This window comes from Mytilus trossulus, chromosome 2 (genome assembly GCF_036588685.1).
Source record: "Mytilus trossulus isolate FHL-02 chromosome 2, PNRI_Mtr1.1.1.hap1, whole genome shotgun sequence".
NCBI lineage: Eukaryota > Metazoa > Mollusca > Bivalvia > Mytilida > Mytilidae > Mytilus > Mytilus trossulus.
In genome coordinates, this window is record NC_086374.1 from 88530192 (window position 1) to 88552662 (window position 22471).

The 22471-nt window shown below is 33.1% G+C and overlaps 1 protein-coding gene across 1 annotated transcript in view; it reads right to left on the reverse strand.

Annotated features, from left to right (window-relative positions):
* LOC134705504 (cysteine-rich venom protein pseudechetoxin-like) overlaps positions 1–18901 on the reverse strand; it is an 80197-nt gene extending 61296 nt beyond the window's left edge. The window contains exon 1 of the mRNA XM_063564223.1: positions 18800–18901. Within this exon, the coding sequence (XP_063420293.1) occupies positions 18800–18842 (43 nt within the window). The 5' untranslated portion in view covers positions 18843–18901. The remainder of the gene's footprint in view (positions 1–18799) is intronic.
* Positions 18902–22471: the final 3570 nt, after the last annotated feature.

The window sequence follows — 22471 nt, forward strand, 5'->3', positions numbered from 1 at the left end:
ATATCAATCACACATTCGGTACTCTTCGGTATATCCCTACGGCAAAGTTCCGAACCGGACCTAGCTCATTTTAAAGGTATTGACCCAAGCTATTCCCCCCTTAAATATTTTTCTGGGATCCGGGCCCGTCTGGCCACCACAGAGGTTCAAAGTTGCCCATTTACGTATTTTTCATATCAATCACACATTCGGTACTCTTCGGTATATCCCTACGGCAAAGTTCCGAACCGGACCTAGCTCATTTTAAAGGTATTGACCCAAGCTATTCCCCACTTAAATATTTTTCTGGGATCCGGGCCCGTCTGGCCACCACAGAGGTTCAAAGTTGCCCATTTACGTATTTTTCATATCAATCACACATTCGGTACTCTTCGGTATATCCCTACGGCAAAGTTCCGAACCGGACCTAGCTCATTTCAAAGGTATTGACCCAAGCTATTCCCCCCTTAAATATTTTTCTGGGATCCGGGCCCGTCTGGCCACCACAGAGGTTCAAAGTTGCCCATTTATGTATTTTTCATATCAATCACACATTCGGTACTCTTCGGTATATCCCTACGGCAAAGTTCCGAACCGGACCTAGCTCATTTTAAAGGTATTGACCCAAGCTATTCCCCCCTTAAATATTTTTCTGGGATCCGGGCCCGTCTGGCCACCACAGAGGTTCAAAGTTGCCCATTTACGTATTTTTCATATCAATCACACATTCGGTACTCTTCGGTATATCCCTACGGCAAAGTTCCGAACCGGACCTAGCTCATTTTAAAGGTATTGACCCAAGCTATTCCCCCCTTAAATATTTTTCTGGGATCCGGGCCCGTCTGGCCACCACAGAGGTTCAAAGTTGCCCATTTACGTATTTTTCATATCAATCACACATTCGGTACTCTTCGGTATATCCCTACGGCAAAGTTCCGAACCGGACCTAGCTCATTTTAAAGGTATTGACCCAAGCTATTCCCCCCTTAAATATTTTTCTGGGATCCGGGCCCGTCTGGCCACCACAGAGGTTCAAAGTTGCCCATTTACGTATTTTTCATATCAATCACACATTCGGTACTCTTCGGTATATCCCTACGGCAAAGTTCCGAACCGGACCTAGCTCATTTTAAAGGTATTGACCCAAGCTATTCCCCCCTTAAATATTTTTCTGGGATCCGGGCCCGTCTGGCCACCACAGAGGTTCAAAGTTGCCCATTTACGTATTTTTCATATCAATCACACATTCGGTACTCTTCGGTATATCCCTACGGCAAAGTTCCGAACCGGACCTAGCTCATTTTAAAGGTATTGACCCAAGCTATTCCCCCCTTAAATATTTTTCTGGGATCCGGGCCCGTCTGGCCACCACAGAGGTTCAAAGTTGCCCATTTACGTATTTTTCATATCAATCACACATTCGGTACTCTTCGGTATATCCCTACGGCAAAGTTCCGAACCGGACCTAGCTCATTTTAAAGGTATTGACCCAAGCTATTCCCCACTTAAATATTTTTCTGGGATCCGGGCCCGTCTGGCCACCACAGAGGTTCAAAGTTGCCCATTTACGTATTTTTCATATCAATCACACATTCGGTACTCTTCGGTATATCCCTACGGCAAAGTTCCGAACCGGACCTAGCTCATTTCAAAGGTATTGACCCAAGCTATTCCCCCCTTAAATATTTTTCTGGGATCCGGGCCCGTCTGGCCACCACAGAGGTTCAAAGTTGCCCATTTATGTATTTTTCATATCAATCACACATTCGGTACTCTTCGGTATATCCCTACGGCAAAGTTCCGAACCGGACCTAGCTCATTTTAAAGGTATTGACCCAAGCTATTCCCCCCTTAAATATTTTTCTGGGATCCGGGCCCGTCTGGCCACCACAGAGGTTCAAAGTTGCCCATTTACGTATTTTTCATATCAATCACACATTCGGTACTCTTCGGTATATCCCTACGGCAAAGTTCCGAACCGGACCTAGCTCATTTTAAAGGTATTGACCCAAGCTATTCCCCCCTTAAATATTTTTCTGGGATCCGGGCCCGTCTGGCCACCACAGAGGTTCAAAGTTGCCCATTTACGTATTTTTCATATCAATCACACATTCGGTACTCTTCGGTATATCCCTACGGCAAAGTTCCGAACCGGACCTAGCTCATTTTAAAGGTATTGACCCAAGCTATTCCCCCCTTAAATATTTTTCTGGGATCCGGGCCCGTCTGGCCACCACAGAGGTTCAAAGTTGCCCATTTACGTATTTTTCATATCAATCACACATTCGGTACTCTTCGGTATATCCCTACGGCAAAGTTCCGAACCGGACCTAGCTCATTTTAAAGGTATTGACCCAAGCTATTCCCCACTTAAATATTTTTCTGGGATCCGGGCCCGTCTGGCCACCACAGAGGTTCAAAGTTGCCCATTTACGTATTTTTCATATCAATCACACATTCGGTACTCTTCGGTATATCCCTACGGCAAAGTTCCGAACCGGACCTAGCTCATTTCAAAGGTATTGACCCAAGCTATTCCCCCCTTAAATATTTTTCTGGGATCCGGGCCCGTCTGGCCACCACAGAGGTTCAAAGTTGCCCATTTATGTATTTTTCATATCAATCACACATTCGGTACTCTTCGGTATATCCCTACGGCAAAGTTCCGAACCGGACCTAGCTCATTTTAAAGGTATTGACCCAAGCTATTCCCCCCTTAAATATTTTTCTGGGATCCGGGCCCGTCTGGCCACCACAGAGGTTCAAAGTTGCCCATTTACGTATTTTTCATATCAATCACACATTCGGTACTCTTCGGTATATCCCTACGGCAAAGTTCCGAACCGGACCTAGCTCATTTTAAAGGTATTGACCCAAGCTATTCCCCCCTTAAATATTTTTCTGGGATCCGGGCCCGTCTGGCCACCACAGAGGTTCAAAGTTGCCCATTTACGTATTTTTCATATCAATCACACATTCGGTACTCTTCGGTATATCCCTACGGCAAAGTTCCGAACCGGACCTAGCTCATTTTAAAGGTATTGACCCAAGCTATTCCCCCCTTAAATATTTTTCTGGGATCCGGGCCCGTCTGGCCACCACAGAGGTTCAAAGTTGCCCATTTACGTATTTTTCATATCAATCACACATTCGGTACTCTTCGGTATATCCCTACGGCAAAGTTCCGAACCGGACCTAGCTCATTTTAAAGGTATTGACCCAAGCTATTCCCCACTTAAATATTTTTCTGGGATCCGGGCCCGTCTGGCCACCACAGAGGTTCAAAGTTGCCCATTTACGTATTTTTCATATCAATCACACATTCGGTACTCTTCGGTATATCCCTACGGCAAAGTTCCGAACCGGACCTAGCTCATTTCAAAGGTATTGACCCAAGCTATTCCCCCCTTAAATATTTTTCTGGGATCCGGGCCCGTCTGGCCACCACAGAGGTTCAAAGTTGCCCATTTATGTATTTTTCATATCAATCACACATTCGGTACTCTTCGGTATATCCCTACGGCAAAGTTCCGAACCGGACCTAGCTCATTTTAAAGGTATTGACCCAAGCTATTCCCCCCTTAAATATTTTTCTGGGATCCGGGCCCGTCTGGCCACCACAGAGGTTCAAAGTTGCCCATTTACGTATTTTTCATATCAATCACACATTCGGTACTCTTCGGTATATCCCTACGGCAAAGTTCCGAACCGGACCTAGCTCATTTTAAAGGTATTGACCCAAGCTATTCCCCCCTTAAATATTTTTCTGGGATCCGGGCCCGTCTGCAAAGTTCCCCATTTACGTATTTTCAATACCCATAACCAAAAATCTTTTTAGTCAGGTTTATATGTACAAATGTACACCCAATTTATATACTATAGAGTCTTTAATATCTTTGCATTTGAAATATTGAAACACCAGGGTTCTCACTGTCATCTGAGTGGTCTCCCGTAGGTCTTCACTATATATTTATTCTTTTTTGACTTTCCATAGATATTTCTTTTCATATATCTGAATGTTTTTAGAGTGGCCGGCTTTAGTTTTAGTTTTATATATTATATATTAAATTAAATCTTTGATGAATCTTTGATGTCGTTTTATTGATAAAAATCTATATAACATAAAGACAAATATGCAATTCATATAAGGGTTTATATTCGAGGACAACGAGAATTTACGACAGCTTGAAGGGGTCATAAAACTATTTGCGGCGTCATTTTTCACTCCTGTTAACCATGTAACTTTGAAAATTATACTTTTTAATGATTTTCAACTATATTTTAATATTGAACCGACTGCTAGCAACCGTCTGATATTGAATATCGAATAACAAACCGGCAGCTAACTTCACATACATATTTTAAACGTAATGAAATGCTTTTAAATTAAGTACAAGCCGCGAAATTGTCGAATTCCGCTGTTGAATTATTTTTTACTAAGATTTAGCGATTTTTGGAACGTTTGAGTCTTATGCAGTTTTTGGGTTTTTAGACATATTGTCAAAATTGGCTGCTGGAAAAAAGTGGCTGCTATCTTGATTGGCCGATAAAAGTGGCTGCCAGCTTGAGTCTGGTCACATCGGGTTAAATTAAATTTTATAATAATTCACTAGCGAATCCCTCCGAATGGATATAACGGGTCTTTTGAACGCACGATGACCGTGGAACTTTCTCAAATGAGAACGGATACGGAGTAATGCAGATATTGCAATGAACGAGACTTATAAACTAAAGTTTGCGATGTAAATAACCCGTATTGTTTTCGGTGCTTTGGTTCAATAACCCGTGGTATCTTAAAAGTAAGTCAAAGTGGGAACTGAAATATGTAAGAACTGTTAGTGACAGGTGACAGAAAAATTAAAAGTATTAAAAATTTAATCAATTGAATAAATTGTCGTGTGCCAACTCACAACCTCAGGATATTTTAAATAACTCATAGTGAACAAGAATGTGTCCATAGTATAATACACAGATGCCCCACTCGCACTATCATTTTCTATGTTTAGTGGACCGTGAATTTGGGGTAAAAACTTTAATTTGGCATTAAATTAGAAAGATCATATCAAAAGATACATGCATACTAAGTTTCAAGTTGATTGGACTTTATCAAAGTCTACCTGGACCAAAAACATTAACCTGAAGCGGGACAGACGGACGGACGGACGAACAGACGGACGAACGAACAGACCACAAAACATAATGCCCCTCTACTATCGTAGGTGTGGCATACAAATTCAAATTCGAACACAGAAGAACTATGTTTGTTCTACAGGCAATGGGACCATACTAAATTGATATATGCTTACATACAAACGTCACTGATGAGTCTTTTGTACACGAAACTCGCGTCTGGCGCAAACACATAATTTCAATCCTAGTGTCTATATGATGAGTTTATTTCTTTAACGTAACTTTCAACTTTGGTCTTGTCTGTTCCTGGTCAAGAACATATAGTTCAATGGTTGTTGTTGGTTCATGTCTGGCATATTAGTGTCCGTCGTGAATTGTACTGTTACAAATTAGGCCGTTCGTTTTCTTAATTGAATTGTTTCAAATTTTCCATTTAATGATTGTTGGCTTGCCTCTTTGACAATCATACTACATCCCCTTAGTCTTTTTGTTTTTACATAAAATGTAATATGAATGAATATAACATGTAAAAATTCTTTAGAAAATACTTCATCCATAAATAATCAGACATGATGTTAATCGTGTCTCAATTATCTTTTACGTTAATAATCTGGGGACTGTTTAGACCAAGGCGTGGTGTTCTGCGATTCCCAAAAGGCCCTCCTAAGACTTCTCGCTAATCTAACACACACCTTAATTCTGGTTTTGAGCATGGTAATTCTCAAAATTATGTTCTTGTTTCAAAATCATCGTCGAGGGCGCTGATTTTTAATTTGTGAAATTATACTATTTGAATATTTCGCTATTAGGTATAAAATATAACAGAATGATATCATAGTACTGGTGTTTGGAGACTCAAATATCAATGTGTTTAAACTTAATATCATATGTCAAAGAAATTCACTTATTTCAAAGAGAGAGATTCCTTTGTAAAACTGACTGAACGCCCTTTGTTAATTATTTCTACGTGTGTACTTTGAAGAAATGCACCAGGGTAAAATTTTATGTCGAAAGACAAATTTTTAGCTCATCTTATTGGTGTTTTTAAGTGCAATTTAAAGACATAATTTGGAAAAATATTGCTTTTACACCCTGACTTATTATATTGATATTTAAAGTATTTGATTTTGTTTTACAATGTAGTGATTTTAGATAATAACACTATAAGACTTTGTCTTAGGTGCAATTTTACTATACTATATTTTCCTGATTTTCCTATTCATTAATTTCTTTTTGCTCTTACATTTACTGATGGTTTTTATTTCTTTTCTTTGTTTCTTTTTGTTGTTTTGTTGTGCTTTTTTATGGTTTTTCTTTTTTGTTGTAACTTGATAACTCTGTCTCTTTCGCTATTAAAAATTGCAACAACAAGAATGTGTACCCAGTACACAGATGCCCCACTCGCACTATCATTTCCTATTTCAGCGGACCGTAAAATTGGGGTCAGAACTCTAATTTAGCATTAAGATTAGAAAGATCATATTATCATAAGGAACATGTATACTAAGTTTCAGATTCATTGGACTTCAACTTCATAAAAAAACTACCTCGACCAAAAACTCTTAACCTGATGCAGGACAGACGAACGAACGGACGAACAGACGCACGGACGCACAGACCAGAAAACATAATGCCCTTCTGCTACCGAAATTGGGGCATAAAAATAACTGTTGCCCGCTGAAGATCAGAAAATACGGAAGGCTAATTATTATACATTAAAATAGACGTCCAAGAAAGAAAAAGTTCCTTTTACACAGATCGATTTAAACATGTATCGTTATCATCAGGCAAAATATGAAACTATTTTAAAATTTGTTATTATTATTTAAAAATATTACTGTTTAAGACAAAAACTATCAATGATATCGGTAGATAATTTGCAAGATATAGTCATGTCAGAGACATATAATACAATTATATGTCTCTGGTCATGTCAAGCGTTCTTGTGTAAATTCAACGCGTATGAATTATGTTCTCACTTCGTTAAAGCGTCTTTAATCACACTTAAAAATAACCCGGATGTAACATTTTGAATTGTGTGTCTTTCAGTGCTAGTTTAGTATCATACTTTTAAAACTATATGTTACTTTGATTATACAATTTCTTTCAAGTGTGTTCACGGTATTAGGTACATTCTTTTTTATTTGAAGATGGAAAAATATTGTTTGAACATTAAACATTCCTGAATGATTTAAAATTATAATTTGTAACATTTGCTGTTAACTCTGAGGCTGTTAACAAATGCTTTATATATCCTCATTTTTTAAACATACACAATGAATGCGGACTACATCTTCGCTACTTTCTAGAACGGGTTTGAAAAAGTCAAATTACTCACTCCTGCTTTAAAAGCGGGACGAAAGATACCAAAGGGACAGTCAAACTCATAAATTTAAAACAAACTGACAAAGCCATGGCTAAGAATGAAAAAGACAAACAGAAAAAAATAGTATACATGACACAACATAGAAAACTAAAGAACAAACAACACGAACCCCACCAAAAACTAGGGGTGATCCCAGGTGCTCCGGAAAGGTAAGCAGATCCTGCTCCACATGTGGCACCCGGCGTGTTGCTTATGTGATTACAAATCCAGTAAATAGTCTAATTTGGTAGGTCACATTCATGAAAGGGAAGTGGATTGTAGTTACGACGTAAGGAACATATCCAATATCATTTGTGAAACGGTAATTCCATAAGGGTCAACCAACTCGTGATGGCGTCCGTAAAATTTACGAAGGGATGATTTCAACTTCACCATTTGGAAATCTTGGTTTAATAGCTTCCTTGTGAGCAGTAACCTTTTATCAAGAAAATCATGATAGGAAATGCAAGCACGGAAATGTCGTATCAATTGGGAGATGTATACCCCGTATGCATGTGCTGCTGGAATGTTGTAACTTAAAAATCGAAAGTTCACAATTTGAAAGCTGAAATCATCTCTTTTGTCGTAAAGTTTTGTTTTCAACCGACCCTCATTGTCAATTTCTAGATGTAAGTCAAGATATGAAGCCGACTTAACTGTATCTGTAGTATCCTTTATCTTTAGTTTGATGGTGTAAAGTTGTTTAAAGTGTATGTAAGCTCGCTAACTAATTGTTGTTAATTATTATTCGACATTTCTAACTTTCCTGTAAGAAACCATATGTGACCCACACCGTATTGGTTTTTGTGAAGGACCAAGCTAAATTACTAAATGTCACACTCCCCCACTTTACATAAATTATATATAGTTTTTTTATTATCATATTCTCTTCAATTAAATCTTTAAACTAATAGGAACCAAATTTCGGTCATTATCCTGAAGGAGAAAGAAGCGATAGATGACCAAGTCATTGAGTCTCATTAAAATTGCTAAAACATTTAATTGATTACTGAAAAGGCTGAAAAAAATAATACATTTGGTACCGTCTTTGTCAATTATAATGAACCAATAATTGTTCAATTCCAATACATGTATAACAGTTACTACCAATCAAATACAGGTAAATTATGGATACATTTATCATTCTTGAGCGTCTTTTATATGAAATGTTCATTTTTTGGTATTTATATGTTTTGTTGTTTTCAAGATAATATTCAAACAGTTAAAAGGCAATAAAGCGCATGTATCAAACGCTCTTCTGACATTTTTTCTATCTCATATTTGTTTAAGATACTTGACAATTACTTGCATTTTAACAAAATGTTCAAGCATGCGAGTCGGTTGAAATATCGCTATATTATCCAAAAACTGAATTTGAAAAAAAGATATGTGATCGTTCATAAAAAGCGCAAAAAAGTAATAAAGGAAAACTCGCCTTTCAAAGGCAGTATCTACTATAAATAGTCGTCTGATACTGTGCTTGAAAAATAGAGAGCAAACGAATATTGACATTTTCGAGAAAAAAATTGTCAGATTTTCTAGACATCATTACAATCAAGATAATTTTTAATGTAATTGATTCAGTTGTTTCGAAGAAAACCATCTTTTAAACAATAACGGAGGTTAACTCTATTGGTTCCGTATTAAGGCTTAAAGGTTTATAATTTTGAAATGAAAATCAAAAAAAAAAAAGTCTAACATCAAGAAAAATTTGTGCGAGTGCTGACTTGTAGCGACATTAATCTGCTGTTTTTCGAAATCTATAATGGTGTCTTTTGCGTGCAAAGAGATATTGCTCTCTCTTAACACGGTGCAGCCATTTAAAATCCGCTTCCGACGGACTAACATTGTTTCCTCAAGACCATACACGCAAATGGTGTCAAGGGAGTGCCGAAAATTCAGTCCTTGAAATTTTCTCCCCGGGGTCGTTAACAAATAGAAATTGACTTCGGTTAATGCTATCATTCCAATGTTTTAGAAAATAATTTGTAAACACTATCATAGTATTTCGAGCAGTATTTAGATGAATTTACCAGAACTATCTTTAACTGCATTACGGGTGCAAGATTCAGGACAAAGAACGTCTAATAATGATAAACTTGAAGATCGCGGAGTAAGTACACGTCTCTGGAGCAACTTAGGGATAATATCTCAAAGAGATTCATTTAGAAATCGTGTTGAATAATGAAATGTAAATATGCAGAGAAAAGGGGAATCACAAACTAAATTTTAATAAAATGAAATTTAATAATAAAAAAATATACATCATGCCATAAAATAAGAACTGACAGAATTGATATTAGTAAGGCGATCTAAGACCAGATGTTAAAAATGACAAAAATATCAAAATTCATATCATCAGCTATTTACATTCTTGGTTGTACATACTGTTGGTGACCTTCTGCAATTGTCTGTTCTATGGTCGGGTTGTTGTCTCTTTGACACATTTCCCATTTCCATTTCTCAATTTAATTATTTTTATTTAATAAATTTTAGGTAAACCATAATTATAATTTTTGAAGAGTTTCACTTTTTAATATCACATACCATGGGGATTGATGTTTGTATAACTTAAATAAGCAATTTATAATCCAAAATGATGTTTGTTTTAATTTCTCAGTTTTATAACTTTTAAGATATTAAAATTTTGCCATATGCATATGCCTTACTAGTAATAAACATCCTCTTTTATGTGGTTATTTTACGGATATGATCGCGTATTTCCACTTAGGAATATTCACTTAGCATGGTCTTAAATTCCCACATCTAGACCACAATTAAGAAAAGGAAATGTGGCATCTAAAAATATAATTTGTAATATTCCTCCTTACTTTATCCTTATCTGGAGTTATACAAAGAGCCACTCTTAGTGTTTGACGTAGAGATAAAATGAATGTATTCAACAAATTAATCGAAAAATTGAAACTAATTTGTTTTGCGGAATCCATAACGTTTATAATGAACGCCTTCCACAAAAACAAAAAAAATACTAACATGTCAGTTTATACGATAACAAACTCTTATTATACTATGAAGTAAAAAGTGTCCTAAAGTTTATTTTTCATATAAATATTGAAATAATGATTATACATTATTTACATTACTTCTTGGCATGTTGATTTGACGTGTTATTATTCAAATCACGTCTAACCATAAAGTTTGAAAAAAACATAATTGAGCAAAAACCTTTTTTTTCGTAATCTAAATCGAAATACATGTATTAACTAAATCTCATTTCTCTCATCAAAGCAAATACTAATAATTAACCGAATATGAACTTTAATATTAAGGTGACTTATAGACTCCCTAGGTCGGGTGTACATATAAAAAAAAGATGTGGTATGATTGCCAATGAGACAACTATCCACAAAAGACCAAAATGACACAAACATTAACAATCATAGGTCACCGTACGGCCTTCAACAATGAGCAAAGCCCATATCGCATATAGTCAGCTATAAAAGGCCCCGATAAGACAATGTAAACACATGTATGGTTTATTTCTACCAACTGTGACTTGGATAGAGAGTGTCATCGGAGTTTGGTATTTTTGTTATTTTACTTTTTAGTTACTAGTACTATAGCATAATTTATATATTTTGATTTTGTTGTCCAATCTGAATTAGGAACCCGAAAAAATCAAAATATTCCATAGTAAACTTTATTTAAGCTTGTTGTTCGGTGTGAGCCAAGGCTCCGTGTTGAAGGCCGTACTTTAACCTATAATGGTTTAATTTTTAAATTGTTATTTGGATGGAGAGTTGTCTCATTGGCACTCACACCACATCTTCCTATATCTATTTATATACGAAATTGAAACCATAGTTTCTACAAGCATTTCACGAAACTTTCAACAGAGATATTTGTTGACTGTATAGTTCGCCATGTTCGTGTTTTACTTCATCATTAGACTTACAAGTGACGGTCGACTCAAAACAGGTAAAAAACTAAATATTTATGAAGTTAAAAAGCGTTGGAAACCAAAAAATCCAAAATGGAAAACAAAAAAATCCTAAATGTTGTGCCAAATACGACTTACGCTTTTACCATATACACCAAGCAAAATTATTACAAACCTAATCTTGATTCATATCCAAGTTTTAGAAATTTACACGTGAAGTCACTTTTTGTGGCATTGATACATGTGTGACACACAGTTCTTAGTTCTGTTAATCTGATTTTATGTAATGTCCTAAATTGATTTTAGGTATTCGTTGTTATTCTTGGTTAACATGTCGAAATGTACTATTATATTATTATTAGTGGTATATTTAACATTGCAATAAAGCACGAGGTTTGGCTAGTCACAAAACCAGGTTCAATCCATCATGTTTTTATTAAAATGTCCTGTATGAAGTCGGGAATGTGGCAGTTGTTATCTTATTGTTCCTTCCTATCTATGTTGCATTGTCGGGTTTTTTTTGCGCGTAAGTGTTTCTGTTGTGTTTCACTTCTATAGTTGATGTGTTTCCCACAATTTTAGTTTGTAACCTGGATTTGTTTTTCACAATCGATTTATGACTTATGTGCAGCGGTATACTACTGTTGCCTTTATTTATGTCTGAGATAGAAAAATTGAGTTTTGACTCATCCTACCATTTAATTGGTGTGATTCACTGAGTTGTTGATTCAATACGGGACGAACATTACACCAGCAACGTCATCGACCCAGTGTTCAACCTGCCAATCTGTATCAAGTTTAAGGTTTGTTTTCCTATCTGAATCATATGCTGTCAACATCATGTTTCGGTTTGTTACCGTGCTAAGGTGTTTTCAATTTTGTTTTGACTTCAGTTCATATTTTATTAATAATTTTATCAATCCGTTATACAGAGGAAAACCCTATATATTTTTCATCATGTCTCGGGAAGGGCTAAAAACAAATTTGTGAAAACAATCAATCTTATTAAAAAAAATCTCTGAAACTGAAATAATCAAGATCCTTAATTTCTTTGTTGACAACTTATTGATAACCTTTGAAATAGAATACGTGTTTTTTAATAAACATTCGCGAATGAAAAAATTTAACATTAGCTTTTAACTTTACGTTCAACTATATAGACAATCATACGTTTTTTGATTGAGTTAAGTCTGCCAATTGATATTTTATCGTGTGTTTTTCTATGTTGTGATGCTATGCTATTGTTTCAGAAAAAGGGAGAAGGTTTGGATCCATTAAAACGTTTAATCCCGCTGCAAATGTTTGCACATGTCCTTAGTCAGGAATCTGATGTACAGTAGTTGTCGTTTGTTTATGTAATATATACGTGTTTCTCGTTTTGTTTATATAGATTAGACCGTTGGTTTTCCCGTTTGAATGGTTTTACACTAGTAATTTTGGGGCCCTTTATAGCTTGTTGTTCGGTGTGAGCCAAGACTCCGTGTTGATGGCCGTATTTTAACCTATAATGGTTTACTTTTTAAATTGTTACTTGGATGGAGAGTTGTCTCATTGGCACTCACACCACATCTTCCTATATCAATATTCTCTCACCAAACAATTTATAGATTGGTGACTTTGATGAACGTATCCATTCCACCGAACTTGAAATATATGTATTTCAGGAGGCCAACATTCAAGCTCACTTCTTAGTTAAGACATGTCAACTGTGGGGTTGACAATAAATAAAAATAAAAAGTAAATACCAGATTTCAAATGTTTGGTTTTAGTATTATCAGGATCACTCCTTTTTTATAGAGGTCTTAAAAAAAAGAAGATGAAACAAACATGGCACATTTATCTTCATGTCATTTTTTTTATAATATTTATTTTGCCTTATTAGAATCGAAATAGTTCATTTAGTTAGTTCATTGTTGTCTTATCAATCCTATATAATATTTTCCTATTTAAAACCCATTATAAATCGTTTTTCAAGTGCTTTTATTCTTCAGACAGTTTCTAAAACCTTCTTTTTAATGGATAATTTTGAAAAATGAACAAAAACTATGATATTATACTTTCACTTCACATTTATAACGTCATGTACTTCAACCTCTTATTATTTCTAATATCTTTCATTTGTCAATGTATGAATTTTTTCTATTTCACCTTATAACATCATTGCATTGAATAAATTCTAGTCTAAAAGTGTCATAGAAAATTAACACCTATTTTAAATAATATGAAATAATGAACTAACTGTTTTTAAATTATGTGATTAATCATAAAACAAAATGTTCCTTAATATCAACTGCAATTTAAACTTATAGAAATGTCAAAACTGTAATTTGATAATGTTACATTAATAACGGTATACATATAATAAGTAAATTATAAACCTATAAAAAATGAAAGTGAAAGATTAAAATAATTTTATAAAAAAATGTCTTATTATATGAATTATTTTCACTTCTTTCATTCCTTCGATACACTTTTATAATCTTGCATTTCAACAGTAAACTGTATCAAATGAACTTGCAAAAACTTTTAAAAATCGATACAGATATTGCAACTATTATTAAGACATGAAAACATTGATCAGATAGTAAATATTTTTTGCTCCGAATTTCTTCTCTTTAACAGGATTAGTGACCTCCCATTGAGAGGTTTTAGGAGCTAAATTAGGCTTGAAATTAAATAATGTCAAAATCAGATTGATGTTTACGCAGGAAGAGCAATTTATCTAATTGAATAGATCAATTTTAAATTGTTTAAAAAACATATGAGATTTAATTCGTAAATTCAAACTGCACCGCATGTTTTACACGCAAGCTTTCATTTTGAGCGATGGGAAATCATTTATCAGTTCTGTGAGAATCTCCTGATAATTTTTTTGATTTTCATAAAAATGTTTTATTTTTAATTATACTCCAATTCTAATTAAAACTTTAAAAAATAAATAAATATGAGAAAAGTCTTTAAATTAAAATTAAAGTCGGTTTTATAGTTCCTTTATATTTTGATACCTCGAAATATTTATTAGCCACGAGCACACTTGGAAGTTTATCACGAAACATTTGTTGTGCTCACTGAACTTATACATACGTTTTACAGACCATTATTTATAACTTGTACATGATTAAAAATAACGAGGCATGAAATAATTTAAAAGAGCTAAAATAATAAAATGAAAGAACTATTAAGTCTCAATTTTCCCAATCATTGGTTAAAGTTAAATTCAAATACTAATTATTTAATAACTTATATTTTTTTCCCTCCAACAGATTAAAAAATTACGAATGATAAATCTCCATACGTTGATTAAAAGTAACAGTAAAGGTTACCAAAAGTTCATGTAACAACTGATTATTGCCTTAAATAAATTAGGCATGAGATGAATTTTACTTAATTATCCTTTTGTCGATATAAAATATTAATGAAAAGAAAGACAATCTTATATTTAATCAACAATCTCAGATGATCTGTTACTGAGTAGATTAAGTTTATGTATTGTGTATTGTGTTATATTGTTTGAAAAATATTAAAATAATTTAAAGGTCATTCAACGTTTATCCTTGAGAACGTGATTACACAAATACCTTTTTATATATATTTTCACAATAACAACAAGCTTTCATGTCAATGTCAAGTAGTACTTTTTTTAATGTTCAAGGCATTGAAAGTTGATTATTCACACCAATGTTTTGTTAGGAACAAACTAATGATACACTAATGAACACGTTTTTTGGGGGGAGAATATTGTAACGTTCGGATTTAAAGTGCATATTTTACAAGTATGGATTATTCAAAATTTCAGAATATTCCAGGCTTATTATTGTTTAACTTTTATCATTTGAATTATATAACTTATCTTATTTCATACCATTTATCATCAGAATCACGAAGATTGTTTTGAGTCTAGCCTATCTTGTATTTGCTCGTGTATTTTTTTTTCTTATAATGAATTCCTAAATGTACAAACTAGGTATATTTTCCGTTTCAACATGTACATAACAATTTTACACGAACATACTGAAGGTACGCACGTGAATACTTATTATTTCTATTGTAATGTTTTGTAGCCCTTGGAGTAAAAACGCGTATTTTAGGCGTTTATAGTATAGAAACAACAAATTAATTTCCCCAAAGGATTTGAACATCGATTAACTACTGAGTCCTGAATTGAACAGCAATTTACTTGTAAATAGTTATCAAATGTATCAGGATTATAATTTAATACGCCAGGCGCTTGTTTCGTCTTGATAAGACTCATTAGTGACGCTCAGATCTAAATAGCTATTAATGACACTACGTGCATGTTTTTAAATTACTATTTAGATAACTTTTTACATTTTATTGATTTCATCGATCAACACATGTTTATTATCAGTTATTTCCCCTCTTTTGTAATTTACTGTCCCTGCTGATTTAAAAGGCAACAGCTTTATTCAGTTACGTATGCTTCTTTTTTCTCTTCATTTAATCATTTTAAACATAAATTGTGCAACAGATGTCAACAGATGTCCAATGGTTATCTGTGTCATTCACGAAAAAACACCTAATTATTACTCAATTTACGCTGAATGAACACACAGTTCGCTAAATATACGTACACTGTGATGTCAAATTGTGGTCACATATACTTTACATAAACACTTTGGTCTTATTTTATAACCAAAAAAGGAAGAAATTTAAGATATGCATACAATGAAAGAGTAAAGTCACAAAAAGCACCGAACTCCGCAAGAGACAACATGACCCAGACATTAACCATGTTAACAACTTTAGTTCCCCCATACGGCCTTCAACAATGAGAAAATCCCAAACCGCATAGTATTCATGTTCACAATGTATAGATGGCTGACACACAATTATATGTGGCGCTTTCCACGTGCTCTGTTGTTATTGTTTATCAATAACACGATCCGATAAATTTCGGCAACAAACTCGAAAGTTAATAAGGTTGCATTCAGAAACCACTGAATTACATATTTGTCGATTATACTTCATAGATGTGTAATGAATATAAATACATGTACAAATAAAAAAAAATGCACAACTTAGTTTAGTGTAAATGTATATGTATGCATTTTTTTAATAATTTGGATAACAATAAAATTTCAAGAAACTTGTTTCGACTGAAACATAAACGTACGTGGTCATCATGACGTGTCTAAGACTTATGAAAGGGGTAAAATCAATTCAACTACTGGAAAACTTTGGTTCAAAAAGCTACTTCAACTACAACTTCGTACTTTATTTGGCCTTATAAACATTTTTTTTTATTTGAGAGTCACTGCTGAGTCTTTTTGTAGATTAAAGGTCTAGCACAAATGGAAAATTTTAATCAAAGTATCTATGATGAGTTTATTTTGAGACGAGTTCCGATTTTAAATAAACAAAGTAAGTCAAGCACGGAATTATAGTAATACATATATGCTAGCGCTACATAGAAATTGCATTTTTACGATAGAAATGGTTCGTAAATTTCACAAGCGACACTCGTTCCTTTTTTCTGAAGGTAGGTTAATATATGAGGCAGACTTAATCATGTTGATTTTGTCTGCGATATCCTTTGTTTCAAGTTTGATGTGACGGATGCGTTCAACTTAGTCAACGAACTTTTAAGTACTTGGTCAGAGAAAAAGCATCTACATAGCAGAACGTGAGAGTCCCTCATGCTCCCAAACAAAGCCTGATTAGAGCGAATAAAGGAATAAGTATGCAAAAAGACATCATATGAATGCCGGTTGTCTATTGTTAAACATTTTTACGTATAGAGAAGCATTTTAACAATATATGTGGTCAATAAGCAAATTCCAGTATCATGGTCTGCTTGTGACTTTACCACTTTGTTAAAAGTTTGCGAAATGCAACTGTTTATGTTAATCATTTCTTTAAAATCTTGAATGATACTTTCTATTTTTCATTCGTTCCCTAGCTGTGTACCGAAATATTGAAAACATATCAATAACATTAAAATTACACATATAAACCTAAATTAACAAAGGGTAAACAGATGTCCAATGATTACATATATCGTTTCTAAAGATGAAATTATGACTCAGTTAATACTGAACAAAATATGTCATACGTTTAAAATAGGAAAATAGTGAATTATGATGACATAAAAAAAACTCAAATAAGATTCCGGTCTTTTACCTTAGTTTCGTTGTCTACTTAGGTCCAAGTGTAGAAACATTTCTATATTTTTTTTTTAAATCTTGGACACGATTGAATTAATTTGCAATAAAAATTATAACAAATAATTCATTAATAACTATGAGACTCAATCCACGGAAACAAAACTTAGGTTAAATTTGGAAAGTAACGTAAAATAGTCGGATTCTTTTATATATTTGCTGTCTTAAATATATAAGTTTGTGATTACCGAACGTGTACGTCCATCTATTGAAAAAAACCGGTTGTTTGATTGAGTTGCAGTTCATTTAAAAGAAAATAAGAGAACTTTAAAGTATATAAATGAAAAAATAAAAAGCAATTTAGAAAGAAGGCGTTCCTTTTTTATGTTGTCTTCTTTAAATACATCAAACTATGAATCGATAAAGTATCAAAAATGTAAATTATCATTGTTCCATCACAAAATGGACAATATAATGTTAGTTGATTTAGGTAAAAATGGACTTATATACGTATATAAGTATATAAGTTACTAATATTTAAGGTTTTGTTGTATAAAATAATAACAAATTTCATTGACATGTTAAGGTACAGATGCCGATATGATTCGATAATTTTTATAAATGGTATTGGCTCTTGCATTTTAATATCCTTTAATCGGGAAATCCCAAATAAATTCAGGAAATAATAACATGAATATTATGAAATATATATTAATTCGTCTGGTTTCGAGTTTCTCTTCTGCTGCTTGACATTTTATATACACCAAAGATTTAACGGACATTTTTTTTTATCGTTTGTAGGAATAAAATCTTTGGTAATTAGTTATCAAAGGTACCAGGATTATAATTTAGTACGCTAACGCGCGTTTCGTCTACATACGACTCATCAGTGACGCTCATATCAAAATATTTATTAAGCCAAACAATTACAAAGTTGAAGACCATTGAGATCCCAAATTCAAAATATTGTGCCAAATACGGCTAATGTAATTTATGCCTGGGATAAGAAAATCCTCAGTTTTTGAAAAATTTAAAGTTTTGAAAATAGGAAATTTATAAAAATTACCACATTATTGGTAAAATCTTCAATATTTGCTTTAACATGAAAACCTATCCTTTGTTCAAATGATTTGTAAATTAGCTGAATTGTTCCTAATTACCTTTTAATTAATGGTCAAATTGGCTGTTGCTTAAAAAAAATTATTCAGTTGACATATAGAAAAGATCAACAAACGATATAGATGAAATAAAAACTTAGACAATTAATAAAATTTTACAGTTTTAAAGTTTTGTTTTCCCTACCTTGTACTATGACTCCCACGAACACAAAGGTATATAGATTCATTTCTACCAAACGCCCTGCTCTTTTGTAGTACTTCGTCTTAAGTAATTTATAAATCTTCATTTCACATGTCTATTCAAGGTTAATGAATCACACATTAAGTTAAGAACTGAAAAATAATTACTTCAGTAACGGAAAAAACTATACTTTTATGTCAATGACACATCTTATATTATACTTTATTGATTCAAACTGAACAGTGACAGAAGTCATAATTGTAAAGTTATCTTCTATCTTTCTTTCTTCTTTTTTTTTTATCTTATTAAATTTATATACATCATCTACCGTGTGTTCAATAAACTATTTTTGATGATTTCAGGTAGATAAACTGTAAACAAGCACAATGGATAATAAAAATTAAAATCTAAAAAAATAATTAACTACGAGGAAATATCAAAAAGGAAATATCTAATCAAAGACCAAATCAAAAGCCCAATACATCAAACGAATGCATTACAACTTTCATATTCCTGACTTAAAACAGGCATTTTTCTAATCTAGAAAATGATGAATTAAACCTGGTATAATAGCTAGCTATACCTCTCACTTGTATGACAGTCGCATCAAATTTCCTTATGTTAAAAACGATGTGTGAACAATACAAACAGAAAAAATAGGTTAAAACGAATCAAAAATAGGGTTACATCAGTCAAAACTGTGTTTTAATCTTTATCATTATCAAAACAAACAAACATGTAAAAAGAAGCATAACAAAGCTTACAGACAAAGCCAATTAGAAAATTTAAACGACAAGAATTCAAAGGTAAATAGTAGTACACTATTATAGTGAAGGGATGATTAAGCACAGAGCCAGATTAAATGTATCAAAGAAACACACTAAGGCATTTATACAAAGAACATTAGCAGACATAAAAAACAAGAATCAAAATATATTCATAGAACAATAACATGGAATGCATCAACGAAACAAAAAAACCTAATCATATCGACAAAGCACATTAAAAAAAAATGAAAGACAAAAATACAAAAACTATTAAAACCATTACACAATGAGGTGAAATAAATATAGATAATAACTATCAGTACATAATTGGTCTTTTTCTTTATATAATTAAATCTGCAAATATCGAGACAAATTTTCAATTAATGTGTCGTTCTGTAAATACTGTTTATTAAAAATACAAAAAAAGTGTTAAATTGCATTATTTGAACTGTTGAAACAAGTACCAAAATATTTGTTTCATGCGTTTAAATTTTATAACTTAAAATAAACATAACATGTATAAGGAGAGATAAACCCTATGGTAAACATTTTATGCTGGAATATTACAAATTTCTTAGTACTTATAGGGTCTTTGCATCGGAAACACATTTATTCGAAAACCAGTTGTTGGCATGATACGGGTTATGTTCTTCTGATATATTTTACTATATTATAATATTATTCCCTAACGGGAAACATTGTGCTTAATATGTATATGCTAGAGGTTTAGACAAAAAATTATGTTTAACCCAGCCGCATTTTTGCGCCTGTCCCAAGTCAGGAGTCTCTGGCCTTTGTTAATTTTATATGATTTTTAATTATTTATTTTTTTATTATATACTAGTTTATATTTCAGAGTTAATTATGGCGTTCATTATCACTGAACTAGTATACATTTTTGTTAAGGGGCCAGCTGAAGCACGCTTCCTTGTGCGGGATTTTCTCGATGCATTGAACACACATTGATGGCATTCGGCTGTTATCTGCTCTTTGGTCGTGTCGTTGTCTCTTTGACACATTCCCCATTTCCATTCTCAACTTTATTGTACCTCAACAGCGCTCATATCAAAAAGTGAATTTACAAAAATACCCAACTCCGATCAAAATTCAAAACAGAGAGTCCCTAAACATATGGCAAATTTAAAGCTCAAACACACCTAACGAACGAAAATCAACTATCATAATCTTGACTCGGTACAAGCAATTTCTTATGTAGACAATGGTTGATAAACCTGGATTTAGAGCTACACATCAAACGAATGAAAAACAACTGTCAAATTCTTTACTTGGTTCTGGAATATTCTTTTATAGAAAATGGTGTATTTAACCTGGTTTTATAGCTAGCTTAACCTCTCACTTTGATGTCAGTCGCATAAAATTCCGTCACATTTGCAATAATGATAGAACAACTATGTGTTTTCAAAGAATTTTCATCTTTCCATCGTTAACTGGCCACCAATACTTGAAGAGTAGAGAAAGGATTCAATATGGGTTGAGCATTAATAAAGGCAACAGTAGTATACCGCTGTTGTTCAAAACTCATAAATCCATGGACAAAAAACAAAATCGGGGAAACAAACTAAAACCGAGGGAAACGCATTAAATATAAGCATGACATCTGCAATCTGAAAAAGACTCTCCCCTGAATTATATCTCCTGTGAAAAAGAGGGTAAATATTTAAAGACTTTCAAAATAACCATCTGACAATATCTCATAAAGCATGTTTTCGTTTGTTTTCATTTTTATTTTTGCTTTTCAAGTTATCGATAACGCATATTTTCACTTATGTACCGTCCAAAACTATTCTTTTCTTGCAAGTTTGGATGGAAATTGTGTTCCATTTTACCGATCAAATCAAAATGGGATAATATGTTATATTGGCCAACGGCTCATATATAAAGTTTTAAAAATTCTAAAAACACAGGTTCACTAAATTATTTCTAATATTGACCAAGTTTAAATGCAGATCATCTACTTGCAAATTTTGCAGATGTATCAATCAAGGTAGCAGTACGTTAAAAAGGTAGGGAGTATCAAAGATAAATCAGACAATGGACACCAAGTAACGAACAAAAAATTTTCTTTCATCTCCAATATTTGAATTTCTTTTATTGTTTTGCAAAGTGCGTTGAGGATGGTCGTTTTCTGTTTGAATTAATTCAAAATCTTTTTGTCAGTGCCATTAAGATCTTTGTTTAAACAGTATTTATTAATGAAAAATGTCAAGACAAATATTACAATGTTACATAAAGTTCAAATATGGGATTCGGAAACAAGTTTGGAAAAACTTTTATAAATCCGTCTCCCTAAAAAAAAAAACCATCTATTTAACATACAATATTACGTGCCAACTGTATATTCATTTTATGGTAGCATATGATACATTGAATAAATAAACCCCCACACACACACACACACGTCAAAAAAATAAAAAAATACAACAAATAAATTAAAGGAAAAAAAAGTAAGGGGGAAAAAAAGCAACAAGAAACAGTCAACTCTTATTTAATTTTCTAGACAGTCACTGGAACCAACACACACATCCGACCATAATCAATTACACAGGGCAATCCACTCGATTTTACATCATATTTAAAAAAAAAAATAAAAAAAAAAAAAAAAAAAAAAAAAAGTATAAAAATATAATATATATACATATACTAGATTAACTTTCAAAACGTTTTGTTTTAATTATGTATTCAGATACTTTATGAAATATTTGCATATTGTCCTCGTCAGCTTTTAGACTATCCTCATATAAGATAATCTTAAGATTAGAACAAGAGATCGTCCCGATAGTATCCCTTCGAATTTCATTATATTTTGGACATTTGAAGAAATAATGAGAGGTAGCTTCTACTCGACCACAGGAACACAGTGCGTTCTCGATTATATTTTTTTTAAATA